This window comes from Musa acuminata, chromosome BXJ2-3, assembly GCF_036884655.1.
Source record: "Musa acuminata AAA Group cultivar baxijiao chromosome BXJ2-3, Cavendish_Baxijiao_AAA, whole genome shotgun sequence".
In the NCBI taxonomy this organism is placed as follows: domain Eukaryota; kingdom Viridiplantae; phylum Streptophyta; class Magnoliopsida; order Zingiberales; family Musaceae; genus Musa; species Musa acuminata.
The window spans coordinates 41,220,246-41,237,494 of NC_088340.1; the positions used below are offsets into that span (position 1 = coordinate 41,220,246).

At 44.3% G+C, this 17,249-nt stretch overlaps 2 protein-coding genes across 3 annotated transcripts; both read right to left on the reverse strand.

The window, feature by feature from the left end:
• Window positions 1-465: 465 nt before the first annotated feature.
• Window positions 466-10,673, reverse strand: LOC135608323 (tobamovirus multiplication protein 3-like). 2 transcript variants are annotated; one of them, XM_065101064.1, is made up of 7 exons: window positions 7,222-10,673; window positions 7,038-7,114; window positions 6,886-6,935; window positions 3,343-6,819; window positions 3,213-3,266; window positions 2,989-3,119; window positions 1,482-1,816 (listed from the first exon to the last, which is right to left on the reverse strand). In XM_065101064.1, the coding sequence occupies exons 1-4, from the start codon at window positions 7,341-7,343 to the stop codon at window positions 6,733-6,735; spliced, it is 336 nt and encodes a 111-aa protein (XP_064957136.1). In that variant the 5' UTR covers window positions 7,344-10,673; the 3' UTR covers window positions 1,482-1,816; window positions 2,989-3,119; window positions 3,213-3,266; window positions 3,343-6,732. The 2 variants fall into 2 exon arrangements, 1 of the variants encoding a protein (XP_064957136.1); XR_010485486.1 differs by adding an exon at window positions 466-780 and having other exon boundaries at window positions 860-1,816; window positions 3,343-10,673.
• A 272-nt stretch (window positions 10,674-10,945) lies between these two features.
• LOC135608322 (phytosulfokine receptor 1-like) lies at window positions 10,946-14,760 on the reverse strand. The gene has a single exon (XM_065101063.1). It carries the CDS (start codon window positions 14,229-14,231, stop codon window positions 11,085-11,087), a length of 3,147 nt encoding a protein of 1,048 aa, XP_064957135.1. The 5' UTR covers window positions 14,232-14,760; the 3' UTR covers window positions 10,946-11,084.
• Between the last annotated feature and the right edge of the window lie 2,489 nt (window positions 14,761-17,249).

The following is a 17,249-nucleotide window of genomic DNA, read 5'->3' on the forward strand; positions in this document are numbered from 1 at the left end:
TTAGATATATCCTTAATGCCTCATGTCGTGCCTGTCTGACATGACGCACATCCAAAGGAAACCAGGTGTTGACAAAGTTTAATCTCTATTTTTTGAAGGTTAATAACAAGATTAATATTCATTATATGCTTATTAAACATCATATGAATATTATTTAAGGTTCGAATAAAAAAAAACATTTTTCAGTTTTTTTCTTGCGTTCTACGTTTTTGACGTTGGCTTTGACTATGCCAAAGCAGTTCAAATTGTTCCAAAATTATGTTAAGTACTAATTGGCTCCCAAATTTATCAAATGCAAGTTATATAAGGATGTTTTAGACCAAAAGAAAAGAAAGTTGATTCATTTATATCAGTTTGGCTGTTTTTAACGGAATACAATGTTTTTCACCATAATAATCACTAAATGCTTATGTAAACATCACAGATACACATTATATTGAGATTTATAATAAAACTTAAACTATGTGAAAAGAAACAAGACTCTTCCAATATCATATTTAATTCTGATTAGAAAAGGATTTCTGAATAAACTAACCTATAAGAATTGATATATTAATTTATCATCTAAATCAAGGTCAAATGGACCACAGAAATGGCAAAAACTCAACTGTAGAGCGCCAAAGGGGCAAAGCAGACAACGTTGAGTCGAAGTTGAAACGAGATACATGACAAAACATTCAACTTAGAGTAGAGGGATGTAAATGCCATACCTCGAGCACATTTGATTTGCCCAAGTTCTGGTCGAACAGCTCTCCAGATGAATCCTGCACTTTGTTCCAACTACAGACGGTATGTGAATACTCTCTCTTTATATTATAATGTTCATTGCACTATAATTTTGATCATGGGTTCTAAATACCAGACGATATAAATCGGTTTGATCACAGTGTCCAATCCGGTTTGACATCATGCGTCTCACTCACTGCCATACAGAGCCATTATGGAAATTTAAAATCATGATTTTGATATTGTAAAACAGAACAATCAAAGAAATTGCAGAGATAATTACTGACAAACACACCCATTTTATATTTGCAGTAGCATGACAACATAGTTGACACACATGGGGATTTCAAACTAAAATCTGAAAAGAAGAATTTTATGCACACAATGAGTACCTGATTGTTAGGCTGAGTATACAGAGTGGATAAAAATTCAAGAGACACTAACAACATTGTCAGATAAATATCAAATTACTGGATTTCTGTAATTCATAAGCGAAACATATTACATGCTTTCACATTCATGCAAAATAAGCAGTTTGACTTAGAAGAGAAGCTAAATAGCAAACTTACCAAAGGTAACTCAATGAATTATCTGCAGGTGTATTGCTTTGATCATCTGCGACAAAAAACAATACTGAAGCAAAGTAATACTGAGATAATTAAGGGATCTTGGATAAGTGTTCTGAGATAGTTGAGTTCACGAGTAGAAGTAGACTATAGTAACCACAGACTATTAGCAGAGTTCGAGATTGTGTATGCAAAATGAAATGAAACTTAATGGATCATTGCTACAGAGTTGAGATTCTATGCAGACCTTGATAATATTCCCAATGATCAACAGCCTCCCAGGAACAAATTGCAAGCCCATGACAAACCCTGATAGTTGCAGCTTTTCTGGTCCCCTTGTTGCAGATTAGAATGATGGAACATTAACTTTGCAAAACAATCTATGTTTCTTACGGGGAACTCGAAATGGATAAAGGCACATAATTCCTGGATCAGTGGAGTGGGTGGTATTGAGTGATCTTCCACTTAAGTGGCAGTTTTCTTAGAATGAAAAGGACTAGGGATGGAGGAAGAATTTCAGCAAGCTGCAAAAATTTCAAAAAAAAAATCAATAGATCAGTGGTCCCTGTTATTGTCATATCTGAATAAATGTCATAAGCAAACATAAAAGAAGAAAAGAAAACAGATTGATCTGGAGCTACTCTGATGACAATAGATTAGATCCAAACCCAAATGTATAAGTCTACACATTTGGTGAAGTTAGACACAAGAACCTCTTCGCAAGTCTATGACAATTTTCACTAGGGATAAAACACGATTAATCAGTTCAAATCCCTGGCTAGCAAAAGCATTAGTCAAAAGATAAATTTATCTATCATCTGAGACCACATTTCAAGAGCATTTGAACAGCCCATGAAATTGATGTCTATCATCACACAATTGTCATCAGTGGAAAGATTAACCTCGCCAAAAGTAGAGGAACAAGACACTTGAGAAAGAATTGTTTTTGACTGACCAATCAACTAGTGTTTGCAATGAAAACTTCAAACTACCTCTCCTCAAGAATGAAAGATCAAATAGTAACTTATCTATGCTGTTTGACTGAAATTTCTTTCTTGATTGTAATAATCAGAAGGAATAATCAAACATGCTGTATAAGAACTAGTTTGTACATACCACATGTAAAACAAAAAGACCCTGCATGCTTCCAAGGTAATCATCTAGTTTGTATATTAATGGGATTAGAACTAAGGTCATTAAAGTGTTATAGAATTATCTTAACATAAAAGCTCTATATAGCCAAATAAAACTTCTTCTATGTGGAAATTACATTTAATCTTCTATATATACAGAAGACAAGTCCTTGTATTTGCAACAGATAATGATAATTCCTAAAGTTCATACTCATTTGCTCTTGGATGAAAGCAGTCACCTAACTTCATTATTAGGCCATAATATTTTAATAATTTGTTTATAAAATCAGATAACTATCCGTAACATTAAAACTAAGTTTTGTGCCGATTTGGCTCCGGTGCTCAGCAATCACATCACAGAAACCAAGTGTACAAGCTTTAGCACCAGATATTCTCAAATACCAACTTTACTCCATTATGAGGCATAACAACATAGAAAGAAGACTGAAAACCAGCATAGTCCTTCAGAAATGCTTGGCGTATAATGAAACTTAAGAGGATGTGCATAGTTATATCACATATGAAGTAATAGAACATACTCTAATATTATATCATTTGCCTACCAATGAACTCACTGCATTGACCATGTTCAAGACCAAATAAATTTGAGCCATACTAAGTAGAATATGAAGTTCAGAATTGGATGGTTTAGAACATCAATATTTGCAGCCTTATCAAAGGCATTGAACCACACCTGTGAAGCATTGATTAGAATATTAAACTTATGTGCCAAGCATATCAAGACCTCTAATTCTGATTACAAATGAGGTACAATATTCACACTTACCATAATACATCGTGACATGAAACATAAGAAACAGACAATGGTAACATAGCCAACCTGCATAAGCACCAAGTCAATAATGCATTAAGAAACAAGGGCTCCCTATGAAGAATATTACATGGTCCAAATATACCTCTTATAACTTTTTCCATCGCCCTTTTGATTCAACAGGGAAGCATTACAGCATGAAGAAGAGCCTAAAAAGGACAAAATATTACTCAATTAAGTCCCATAACATATTAGTATGTGCCTCAAGAAACATGTATTAGTTATCAGCCTCATCATACACACTAGCTTGGTTATCCCCATCCGTTAATGTTCATTTGACTTGGTATTTCAATAGCTATACTGAATATTTAAAAGCAAAAAAAAAAAAAAATCCTTACTGACAGACTAGTGGATAAGTTTGAATTATCAGGGGCATATGGATTTTCAGCCTTCTGTGTTCAGTATTAGATGTTAGTTTAAATATTTACTTCAAGCTTCACATATATGACATGCTTTGAAGTTCTCAAATGTATAACTCAGGCATGAACATGGAGTTAGATGAAAGATAGATTTTTGAAATGCCAAAGTCTGCTGCCTCACATGCTTCTTGAATACTAAATGAGCTAAAATATTTGAGCTCAATTAACTAGAGTTAACAATCTTTTCAAAAGCATAAGCCACAGATTTTCATCAAGAATTGGTATACAGTTCCTAATAAGTTCAGAAACACAAGTTGATAATGTTTAATTTTCATAAAGACAATTGATCAAAAATAAAATTTCAGAAAGAACACAAGTTAAAAAAACTATCACATATTTAAAATGGTAATCCAACCAAAATTCCAGTGTACGAAGAATATAGCATTGCTGACAGAATGTGCATTTTATGGTTTCCAAGGATGTAATTAAACAAATTCAGAAAAATAAAAGTACATAAAATGGTTCATGATAACAAGTCTTTTAGAATATTATAATTTTGACTGGATATAGCTTCTATTCACATACAGCCTGCATTTTGAACATTAGTGAAGACATGAGAGTTAAAATCCTACTCAGGAAAAATGATATACAAAGAATAACAGGTGCAGGTTCAAACTAAGTGGAAAGAGATATGTACATAAACACACATCAGTGGCACACCTCACTCCATATAAAAGAAATCCAATGGCAGCAAACAAAGAAACACCTGTAAAAATATATAAATATATAGTTCATTTCATCTAATTCATAAACAACAAAATAAAATCCATATATTCGGTAATAAAACCTGCAAAGAAGATCTTGGATAGGATAACTATCGCTTGGATGGGCTTCCATCAAAAGAGCAACCAAAGTGCAAAGTGTAGAAATGTAAAATAAGATATGACTACAAAGAATTCATTCTAGCCTCTTAGATCCATGTACCAAGAACTTTATCATCTTCCATGAGAACAAGTTCAAAAGTTAGAAAAAAAATTTTACTTGGGGGCAAAAAAGGGACAAAAGCCTGATAAAATTTCCATTTTTAATTCAAAAAGTGAATCTTGAAAAGAAAATTAATTATGCATACTAAAAGATGGGATTCACAAAACCTTGTTACAATTACATAGCACTTTCGTTACAGGTAGTACGACGACTTCCTATGACGTTTTACAAATAATATGTAATAAATTGAGAAAGAATTACCATATGGTGCTAAAATTTGCATAAGATATATGTTCATATTAATGCACAAAAAATGATGAATGATGAGGGTAACTAAAAGTGAACGCTAACATGAAAGTTTTGCTATCCAGTGTTGTTAATTTCAGGACCCGAACTGGTATGGGTCTGGCTAGTACTATACCTTGTATCAGTGCTGGTGTATACTTACTTTCAGAAGTCTGAAAAAGAAAAGTTTCTAATCCTATTTTGGGATTCTTCTTGGCATGTACAATCAAACTACAAAGTTAGATCATTTAACTTAAATCAACCAAAATTTAGATATTACATCAAGCTCTAAATTAGATCTAATCTTTGAAATTTAGCCTAGGCATGCAAGAATAAACATAAACCTAAACCTAATTGCAGGGTTTGCCGTACCGAGTCGTACCGCCCGGTACGGGCGGTACATACCGGTCCGACAAGTTGTCGGTACGCGGACCGCCCTGTACCGGTCCGACAAGCAACGCTACAGTGCTCGGTACACCTCGGTGTACCGGTCGGTACACCCGTACCGTACCGTACCGAGCATGAGTCGAAACGCCGGTACGGTATGGTACGGCGAACCTTGCCTAATTGCATGATATTAACTTACAAATAAGGCTCGGATTCACCTTGATGTAAAGGGAAAATGGTCTAGATCTTGAGTTAATCTTCTTCTCATGGAAATCAACCTCCCCTAATGATCTTCAATGAATTTGGAAGGGATTTAAGAGAGAATTAAGTGAGTTTAAGAGAGACTAGAAAGAAAATGAGAGAGAGAGGAGGGAGAATGAGGCTAGTGCGGTGTCTGGAATTCTAGATACTGTTGTTGATTCTAAGATCTGCCATCCAACAGAGTTTGACTTCTATTTGTGTGGTCATGCTGGGATCCAAGTAAACACTATTTTCTCGTTGGTTACTTATCGACCATTTTCTAGCTCATATTCTGTCTTAGCTCATAAGCACCAATCCCTAAACCATATATATTGTTATGCATGGAAAAAACTAGCAAGTAATCTACTCAAAAATTCCATATCAACTGTAATCCTTAGAGCTGCTCGCAATAAGTAAAAGACCACTGCAAGGGCTAATTACAGATTGTCCCATGTAGTAAGTTGTCTTTAATGTTTCGGTCTCTACATTTTAAAAAATTACATTGGCATTTTTATGGTTCTGAAAGTGAAACATCTAAGTCCATTTACCCTAATGATGTCAGTTATCGACGGAAACATGAAAACAAAGAATAAAAAAAATAATTTTAAAGTTCGGTGGTGGACAACGTCAGTGGTGACGGATGGAGGCGCCATTGGCATTTACGTCGATATAGTTGCTTAGCCGTCTCCGACAATGATAAGGTTTGCACTCATCACGACGTCACTCGCCTCCACGACGAGCGCACCGTCGACCTCATCATTGCTTACCCCGCGTCACTCTGCATCTGCATCAACATGCTTGTTGCACTCATCTAATTTTGAGGAAACAAAATTTCATTAGCAAATCATCGTATACAGATTAGTTTTCCAAAAACTGAAAGAGCCAGTAGAAATCACTCTTTCACATTCTGAACACCAGCTAATAATTTAAAAAACAGCTGAGAGAAGAATAATTGTTGCAAGTTCAACTTGTAATAAGATAAAAGAGGATTGACACAAGAATGATACTTATGCTACTTGTCCAACATACAATTAACTATGTCATTACCTGGATAGCATAAACCATTGCATTAATTGTATAGAAACATGGTCTAAGGCCATCAGTAGATATCAAGTGTGTCTGCATGACATTCCATTTCAGTGAAAATAAACTGACTGAACATTCATATGAACCATGACCAAAATAAAACAACACAAAAAAGCTAAAAAATAAACCTGGTACTATATTTCAGCCCAAAACAGCACCAAAAGTGCATAGGTAGTGAAGAATGCAAGACCAGGCAAATCCAGAAGGAAATGTTGGATGATCTGTAAGATAAGCTACCATAAGAACGACTCAATACCTACAGAGCACAAAAAATAAGTGAGTCAAACCTCAGGCTTTATTTGTAGTCCCCGACGAAATATGAAGACAAGTGATCTGACTGCAGAAGACAAGAACCACAGTTTGACAGAAAAAGCAGATGTAAACACCTCCTCGTCACATTGTACCAGAGTGCATAATATCAGTAAAGCTAGATCCTCACCGCCATTCACCAGGAGATTCAAGAAGTGAAAGACCTTCTGTATCGTCCAACCAAACTCTGGCACTCTGAACTCGGTTCTAACCAATTGTATTTGTGGACTAGATTATTTCAATTAACCAAAGAGTGAAACTAATAGCATACAATAATTCGACGTGCAGCCAGATTTCAAGAAGCATCTCGTTACCTGATGAGGATAATAATGACGACAAGACTCGGGCTGACGTCAGTTGCCCCAGATGATGCCTCACGCCTCGATCGACCCAACAGCACCTGGTCAAACGGACCAGAACACCGGCCGAGGCGCATTAACGTCCTGCTCAGGCTCGATCCCTCACGCCACGCCAACGTCGGTGTCGGACGCTACCAGGAGTACGATCCTGCTCCCTGCTAGCAGGCACATCAAACAACGGTAACCTTCCCTATAAATACCCTCTCAGGAGGGGAGGGGGGAGGAAGACACGACTCAGCTAAAGAATTCCCCTGCCGCTATCCACTAACTTGATCGTTGGAGGGGTCGGACTGAGCACCCCGACCCGACCTTTGTGCAGGTGCGAAGCCGAAGGTCCCCACGCGCAAGCGAGGAGTTCTTGCCCGGAGGAAATGGCTACCCCGTCCCGATCGGACCACCGTAATCAGCCACCTCAGCGGACTCGAAGGCCGTCCCGGGAAGATCCCCCGTCATCCGGACCCGAACCGAGCCGCGTCGGCCCCGAGGCCACGGCTTAAGGTTGTTTCCCACAACATTTTTGGCGCTAGAGGGAGGGCCCGGAATGTCGAGTGATCACCCGAGCGGCTCAGATGAGCCCGCGGCTGAGAGGTCGCACTCGATTAGAGCCTCGGGGGAACACCCCCCGCATGGAGATCATCGTGACGAACACCCCGCCACGACCTCAGAACGTTATTGGCGGATATTCAACGACCCGGGCCTGTTGCCGTCCGAGCCATACTCCTCGGCCGCATGTTGCCCGAGACCACGCCTGCGCGGTCTGCCCGCCTGAGCCATATCCCTCGATCACATGTTGCCCGAGACCACACCTGCGTGGCCTGCCCGCCTGCATCGTACTCCTCGGCCGCATGTTGCTCGAGACCACACTTGCGCGGCCAGCCCGCCTGTGTCGTGCTCCTCGACTCTATGCCCCCCGAGACCACACCTGCGCGGCCTGCCCACCTGCGTCGTGCTCCTCGGCCGCATGTTGCCCGAGACCACACCTGCGCGGCCAGCCCGCCTGCGTCGTGCTCCTCGGTCGCATGTTGCTCGAGACCACACCTGCGCGGCCTGCCCACGTGCGTCGTGCTCCTCGGTCGCATGTTGCCCGAGACCACACCTGCGCGGCCAGCCCGCCTGCGTCGTGCTCCTCGGCTCCATGCCCCCCGAGACCACACCTGCGCGACCAGCCCGCCTGCGTCGTGCTCCTTGGCTCCATGCTCCCCGAGACCACACCTGCGCGGCCAGCCCGCCTGCGTCGTACTCCTCGGCTCCATGCCCCCCGAGACTACACCTGCGCGGCCAGCCCGCCACTGGCCAGCGTTGTGCTCCTCGGCTCCATGCTCCCCGAGACCACACCTGCGCGGCCAGCCTGCCTGCGTCGTGCTCCTCGGCTCCATGGCCCCCGAGACCACACCTGCGCGGCCAGCCCGCCTGCGTCGTGCTCCTCGGCTCCATGCTCCCCGAGACCACACCTGCGCGGCCTGCCCGCCTACGTCGTGCTCCTCGGCTCCATGCTGCCCGAGACCACTGCCTCTGCGCGGCCTGCCCGCCTGAGCTGTGCTCCTCGGTCGCGTGTTGCTCGAGGCCACAGCCTCTGCTCGGCCTGCTCGACTGAGTTGTGCTCCTCGGCCGCACACTACCTAGGGTCACCGCTACGCACGCAACCTTCCTTACTAAACTCCACGATCCCCACACCCCTGGCAAACGCCCGAGAGGGACAGTTTCTTAATGCCAAAGCCATGCCTCGGACTCCCGTTACAACGACCGACGCATAGCTTCTTTCCAGGGGGGAATATGATGAGGATAATAATGGCGACAAGACTCGGGCTGACGTCAGCTGCCCCAGATGACGCCTCACGCCTCGATCGACCCGACAGCACCTGGTCAAACGGACCAGAACGCCAGCCGAGGTGCATTAACGTCCTGCTCAGGTTCGATCCCTCACGCCACGCCAACGTCGGTGTCGGACGCTACCAGGAGTACGATCCTGCTCCCTGCCAGCAAGCACATCAAACAACGGTAACTTTCCCTATAAATACCCTCTCAGGAGGGGAGGGAGGAGGAAGACACGACTCAGCTAAAGAATTCCCCTGCCGCTATCCACTAACTTGATCGTCGGAGGAGTCGGGCCGAGCACCCTGACCCGACCTTTGTGCAGGTGCGAAGCCGAAGGTCCCCACGGGACGCACAGGCGATGAGTTCTTGCCCGGAGGAAACGGTGACCCCGTCCCGATCGAACCACCGTAATCGGCCACCTCAGCGGACTCGAAGGCCGTCCCGGGAAGATCCCCCGTCATCCGAACCCGAACCGAGCCACGTCGGCCCCGAGGCCACGGCTTAAGGTTGTTTCCCACAACATTACTGATTTGCATTGGTTGTTCAAATTTTATATTAATACCTGAACCAAAGAATCACAACAAAAGTAACATATGAAATCATCATCATGGCCACTGATAGGGGCAAAAATGGTGATGTGACACGCCATGACAGCATCCCCCTGAGTGACACACTGCCCGAGGCTCGCCATACCCTGCAGCAGCTCGGCCTCCCATGTAGCCCCAGTGGCAATGTCAGACGCCACCAAAGGTACAGTCCTGCCCTGCAGACAGCTACGTCAGGTAACATCAAACCTCCCCTATAAATACCCTCGCATGCTAAGAGGAAGGAGGGGGGGGGACACACTCAACACACAGAGGCTTTTCCTCCTCCTAAACCCCCTCCACATCGCTAACTTGGCCGTCGGAGAGGTCGGGCCTGGCTCCCGGCCCGACCTTTGTGCATGTGCCAAACGGGGTCGACTCTTCCAAGCACTGCGACGGAGCTTCCTCCCGACCCGAACTACCGACCCGAACTACCGACCCGACCTCCCGACCCGAACCACCGTGCTCGACCGCCGGGAGACCCCGAGGAACGCCCCCACCGAGATCACCGCCTTCCGGACCCGAACCAAGCCGCGACGACCCCGACGCCACGGCTTAAACAGGTGCAGACCGCATCAGCCACCACCACATATTATATACCTATACCTATCCTATAATTCGCTAAATTTCTCGGCTCCATCATAACCTATACCTATCCCCAAGAATCGTTAGCCAGTGGTACCAAATTCTTGAACCATGCATCTATAATGGACAAACCGATTCCGTGGCAGACGAAAATGATCGTTCATCAGAGGGGAATAAAATAAATCGGATCACGATTTTTGCATATATTGGAAAGGAACATTACGAGAGCGACAGCGGAAACAAGTCCGAAGAGGGCGGCGAGGGCGTGGAAGATGCGATCCTGCCACAGGGTAGAGTTGTTCATCTCCTCCCACCAATCCAACACGTCTCCCAGCGCGTGCGCCGGCAGCGACGTCGCCATGGAATATTCTCCGCCGGGATCCGAATGTCCCGGCGGTCGCTCCCCGGGTACTCGAGACCGGAAGGCGGATTCGAGCGGGGCAGACAGAAGTACGATGACGGAAATTTATAGTTTCGAAAATAAGCGAGAAAATAGATAAATCCGACGAAAAATCCACAGCCGTCGGATCCGATCACCTCGCCGCAACAGCGGAACATTCTCGACCCCCGTAACATCGAAAGAGCGCCTCGAGCCCGTTAGCGGGTCGGGTTTCATTAAGGATTCGTTTTCATCCGACCCGAGCTGCTTAAGTTGGATTATAATTTCTATTAATTGGATTTAGGACATAAAAAAGTAGAAAACTAACTCCATAGACTGAGTTAGAGATTAATTCAATATCCTGCATAGGTTGATCTAAAGCTTTACAGTGTCTATTATTGTCTGCAGTGAGCTCACCGCCATTGAAGGTATTCCAACTCTCTCTTTCTCTTCAGTCAATTCTCATCATGGCCAATTTCTTCCAGCCATGCAACTAAGTCACTGGTCGACGGCCTCAGCTTTGGAGAATCACTGACGCAAAGGCATGCAATCTCAAGCATCCTCATTGCCTCTCTGTCATGCTGGTTGCTGCATACGGAAGGATCAAACATCTCAATCTCCCTCTTCTCGTTCTTCATCTGAAGCACCCATGACACCACGTTCCTGTGGGCTTTTGGTCTGCACATGTCCACCGGCCTCCTTCCGGTGAGTAGCTCCAGGAGAACCACACCGAAGCTGTAGACGTCGCCCTTGAAGGTAGCAACAGAGGACTGCCCGTACTCCGGTGGAATGTATCCCAGAGTCCCGACCAGGTCTGTCGTCACATGAGTCTTGTAAGGAAGGATCAGCCTCGCAAGGCCGAAATCTGCTAAATGAGCTTCGAATTCATGGTCGAGGAGGATGTTGCTCGATTTGATGTCGCGGTGTAGTATATGGGGCTCGCAGGATTGGTGCAAGTACGCCAATCCCCTGGCTGCGCCTCGAGCGATCCGAAGTCGTCTTCCCCAGTCCAGCGTTGAGTTGCCTTCATGTAGTTTCTCATGGAGCCAGAAGTCCAAGCTGCCATTCTCCATGTAGGAGTAGATGAGGAGCCTGTCGTTGCCCACCCTGCAGTACCCCTGCAGCGGAACAAGGTTCTCGTGCTGAACTCTGGAGAGGGTTTCCACCTCGGCCTGGAACTCCTTCTCCATCTGACAGTAGTCGCCGGAAAGCCTCTTGATGGCAACCTTTCTTCCGTCCGGCAGAGTTGCTCCGTAGACCAGTGCGAACCCTCCGCAGCCGACGATGTGAGCTTGATCGAAGTTGTCGGTGGATCTCAGGATGTCGTCGATGCTGAGCTCCCAGTTGTCCTTGTTCTGGAACAGCAGCACTAGTCTGCAACCGGCGGGGTCGGAGAATTCATCTGCATGAGCGACCACCTTGGCGTTGTCTTCGCGTCCTCTCGGTCGAGCTCGCAGTAGGATGAAATAAGCAACTACGAGGAGAGAAGCTGTCGCAACTCCGATTCCGATCGCCATGCCTAAGGCAGCACTTCTGCCGTGTCGCCTGCTTCGCGGTGGTGAAGGATTTGCAGAGGAGCAAGGGGAGAAGTGGAAGCCGCACAGGCCTGGATTGCCTTCGAACGCAGAGCTTGAGAAGGTTGAGAATTGCCCTCCTGTTGGGACTGCTCCGGCGAGATTGTTGTATGCCACATCGAAGTTTGACAGGAAGCTCAAGTTGGTCAGAGAAGATGGTATGCTTCCGGTGAGCTTGTTGCGAGACAAATCCAAGGTCTCTAAGTCTGTCATCCCTGACAAATCCTCAGGTATGCTTCCTGAAAGATTGTTCCAGCTCAAATCCAGAACATAGAGATGTGACAGTTCCCCGAATCCAGGCAAGATTGGCCCGACGAGCATGTTATGGCTCAGAACCAAAGATGAAGGAAAGCTGCTGATTTGGTTATACTGCAACCCCTTCCCGGTTGAGTTCTTCTTGATGAAGAAGGGGAAGTTCTCCGAGGAGTTCTGCGAACTGCCCCCGTGCTTGAGGCTCTTCATCCGTGTCAAGCCACTGGGAAGCTCACCAGTGAGCGAATTATTCGACAGGTCCAAGTAGAAGAGGTTGTCGAGGTTCCCGAACCACGGTGGGATCGCGCCGGACAAGTAGTTCCATGATAGGTCCAGAACTTCCAGCTCGGGGGAGTTTGCCAGCCATGGCGGAACTGCGCCTGAAAGAGCGCAGTTTGCGACGACGAGGACCTCCAGCTTCTGAAAGCCTTGGATTCCATCGGCCGGCATCGTCTCGCCCCCACGGAAATTCTTCGTGAGGACTAGGATGGTGAGGTTGGGGCAGTGCTGAAGGATCTGCAAGGCTGAGGATATGTCCGAGAGGCGATTCCCGGTGAGTGAGAGATCGGACAACGGGACGAAGTTCTTGAAGCTGCGGGGAATCTCGCCTGCGAGATCATTCTTGGCGAGATTCACGGTCCTCAGCTGCACGCACTGAGGGAGGTTGTCAGTGATGGTGCCAGAGAAAGCATTGGAGCCGAGATCAAGGAAGCTTAAACTGGTCATTGCCGTGCAATTGAGATCGATCTCGCCGCTGAGGGAGTTGTTGTTCAGATTAAGCACCTTGAGAGATGGCGAGTTCGATAGAGAGGTTGGTAGATCACCGACGAAATGGTTGGAATGAGCCGAGAACGACTCGAGCTTCGGAAGATTGCCGAAGACGTCCGGGATGTAACCCGAGAACTGATTGAGCGAAAGATCGAGGAGGACCAGATTGGAGAGGTTGCCGATACTTGTACTGAGATTGCCGGAGAGCAAGTTTTGCTGAACGGATAGCTGCGTCAACGACGGCATCTCGAACAGCTCGTCGGGCAGGTTTCCGGCGATGCTGTTCTCGCCGAGCGAGAGCTCGACGAGGGAGCTGCAGTTCTTGATGCCTCTCGGGATAACGCCGGAGAAGCTGTTCATGGCGAGTCGGAGAACCTGGATCTTGGTTGAAGAGTTGCAGATGCCTGCGTCGAAGGCGCCGTGGAACTTGTTGGCGGTGAGGTCGGACAAGGTGAGGTTGGCCGAGCCGGCGAGGATGGGGTGGTGGCCGGTGAAGTAGTTGCAGGAAACGTTGAACACTTGGATCGCCGGAAGGCTCGCGTCGGGAGGAATCACGCCGGCGAGCTCGTTGGTGCTGAGGCTGAGATTCTCCAGCAGAGGAAGGCGGAACAGCCGGTGAGGAACCGGCCCCTGAAGGTTGTTGATGGAGAGATCGAGCCTTTTGAGCCGATCCAGTCCGGCCAAGGCGTCGGAGATGGAGCCTCTCAGGCTTCTGTTGCGAAGAACCAATCCGACCACCCTTCTGCCAGAGATCGCCGGAGGGCCGCAGACGACGCCGAGCCAATCGCAGCAACTTGAGGAAGAGTCATTGAGGTTCCACCCAGGGGGAGAAGACTTCAAGCCGTCCGCGAAGCCCCGCAACGCATCCAAGTCACCGGAGTGGCAGCTCTGATTCTGAGAACAAGCGAGTCGAGCTCCGAGCAGGCAGAACAGGAGAAAGCAGCAAGCGTGCGTGGAGATCGACGCCCAGAAGCCTCCCCTGCTTTCCATCGAAGTCAACGTTTTCATGCAGGAGAACAAATGAGATCGATAAATAACGGTCTTTTCTGGCTAAAAATCCATCTTTTGCAGCACCATTGAGGATTCTCGGTAGATTCTTGCTTGATTCAGACTAGTTTAGATTCTCACGAAAAGAAGTCAACGCGCATCAAGAGAAGAAACAGAGAAGGAAGACGAAGACGAAGAAGAAGAAGAAGAAGAAGAAGAAGAAGAAGAAGAAGAAGAAGGAAGAGGAGAAGATGACGATGAAGCAGAACACTATCTTTCCATTACAGTGGAACAGAAGAAGAAGAAGATCCAAAGAAATGGAAAGAGCAGGGGTTTGACTCTGCTCTGTTCTCAACACTCTCAACAAGCTATATCAATCGAATTCATCTATCATTAGCCAATTGCGTATCAAAATTCCATTTTTTTCCAAGATTTATGCATTGGAGGTCGTTTTCTTGAGCACTGGGAGATGGTCAGAGACAAATTTGATGGAGCATTTGGCTAGAGAGGACAGGAGAGATGGGAAAGAAAGCAGTTGACTGGCTGTGCAAGAAAAGAGTGGGTGGTGTGGGTATGAAGTCAAAGGTCACAAGAGACACATCACCTCCATTAAACAACATCTCAATCTAGATTAAAGAAAGCAAGAGTTAACTAAGAAGTCAATGTTTCACCAAAACCTTCTGTTCTGTAAGTTCAAGTGCATATTTTATGTATGAAAACAATTCCAAGTTTATCTTAGCTAGCTTTCCAAGGTGATTTCTTTGAGCTCAAGTTGACTCTTTTCTCCTCTTGATTCAGTTCTTATTGGTTGACATTGTTAGGTCACACCCTTTGAAGAAGACTATGGGCTATGGAGCTCAACAAAAGACAAGCTTTACCAACCACTTTGTTTGTTCTTAATAGCAATCCAGGAAAAGGAGTTTAGAATCAAGAATTCACACTAGTTATGCAGTTTAAAATTTTTAGTAAAAATAGAAAATTATACTAATTGAATTTATAACGACAGACCTTCATGTAATAGTAAAATTAATTCTTCACGTTCTTGAAGACTAAGTTTCGAGTCCCTAACAACCACTCTAATTATAGAGGTAAGCATGTATTAATCCTCTCCGAAACCCATATTGGATGGAACTCCATATATTACATTTATTTTTTTATCCAGATATTATATTTATCTTTTTATCCTAATTTGGTTTAACATGATGGTAATCTAAATCATATTTTGTGATGTGCAGTAATGTTGGATTAGATTATTAGTGGGTTAGACATCAAAAAGCAGCTTATCAATCACCCCAAGTTTAGCAGCTTCCAAATCTCTCTTTTCAAGCATGCTTGGAGGACAGAACTCAGTTATCAGAACCATTTGATTTGAGAAGTATTATAAGATCATTCACAAACCTCCCTCTATACTTGAAAAATTCTGTACAAATCTATTGACTAAGTAGATGCAGGCAATAGGAGTTCATCACTTCCACTACCAAACAGTCTTCACCCACCATCCATTGTGGATATGTCATGAATGTCTGCAGTTAGAGTAGACACAACAGTTCCTGAAGAATCTAATATTTTAACATAGCTGAAGATACTATTGACCAGGTAAAATGCTCATCAAATCAATTTTATTGAGAATAACCTATAAGAACTTTTACATTTTCATGCTCTGTTTACTGATTCAAGTATGAAACCAAAGTTGGGCTTGGCATTTAGGGAAAAAGTCTAGATTCATGCAATATGTTTCTGACTTCAAAAAATGTCAGATGTTGGTACAGATTTCCAATGACATGTGGAGCTGACAAACTTCTTGCAGAAGATGGAGGAAGGAAATTGCAAAAAACTCAATTGATTAGATGTGGTTTATAGAAATGCAGATACAACTAACTCATTCTCAATCTACATGAGTGTATCTGTATCTACTAAACTTAGCAGAATGTGAATTATCCATACATAGATTAATGTAATTTTATCTTAGAATAATTGAATAAATGGATTTTGTTGGATAATAGTTCAAACCACAGCTCATTAGTTATGGCAATAGGAACTCAGAACAAAGCCTCTCCTTCCCTACTGTGACTTCAAAAAATGATCTTGATCTAGTCAAAACTTGGACAGTAGTTGGGCGCAGGATCCTTCTCCAAAGCATTTTTCTGCCCCAAATACAAATTTTACAGTTGGAAACATGCTTAAAGGTACTACCAAATGCAAAGATTAATACAAGATCAGTGTGAAATTTTTCACTGCTAAAAGATACAAGTGTCACAGTTCTACTATCTTCTTCAAGTTGTTTTCAGGAACTTAAGCACCTTTCTTGTCCATATTTTCCCAGATAAACAATTTGGAAGCATGTATTCAGTAACAATTAGTCCCAATACCTCAAGCTTTGAGTTCTTACAATTTCCAATCTTTGATTTTAATCTCAGAATAACTTCTGGTCTCAAGGACAACTAGCTTAAAGTACTTCGAACAAAATCCAACTAAAGGTAATGACTTGCAATCAAAGATATTCTCTTGTAATCAGATGTTTTGGCACCAAAATTGGAGTTTAAGTTATATGTTTGTGATGACAGAAAGCAGCTCCCACTTGTTCCACATCATGTGGCCATGGAATTTGAAGGACCCCACTGCTACAGTGAAGAAAATGGTCCAAAAGAAGAAAGTTACTTTTGATAGTGTGTTCCTGTTGAAGTTATCACTATGGATGATTGAAACAATAACAAAAAGAAAAAGAGGGGAAAAAAAGGGAAAAGGAAAGATGCCACTTCAAATTGTCTACCAGATTGTGGGTCCTCCTGGATGTGGAAAATCTATTTGGGTATAGCTATGGGACCCAAAAAATTCCATCATGTACTCCCATCATAAATTCTTGAACATCACAAGTAACAACACTATTACAAGTTCTTATTATTATTAGAGTTCCTTACAACTTGTGTCTCTTAGTACATTTCCTCATGTTCTCACAGGATGCATCAAGATGAAAGATTGGAGGCTGTGAAAAGCACCATTTCTTTACAGACCTTCTTGTGTAAATGCATTGCATGAAGA

Coding starts and splice junctions, on each gene's coding strand:
- LOC135608323 (XM_065101064.1), bottom strand. CDS start 7,343: ATGCGCCTCGGCCGGTGTTCTGGTCCGTTTGACCAGGTGCTGTTGGGT. Junction 7,115..7,221: donor GTCATTATTATCCTCATCAG/GTAACGAGATGC, acceptor ACAATTGGTTAG/AACCGAGTTCAGAGTGCCAG. Junction 6,820..6,885: donor GACTACAAATAAAGCCTGAG/GTTTGACTCACT, acceptor CTTATCTTACAG/ATCATCCAACATTTCCTTCT.
- LOC135608322 (XM_065101063.1), bottom strand. CDS start 14,231: ATGAAAACGTTGACTTCGATGGAAAGCAGGGGAGGCTTCTGGGCGTCG.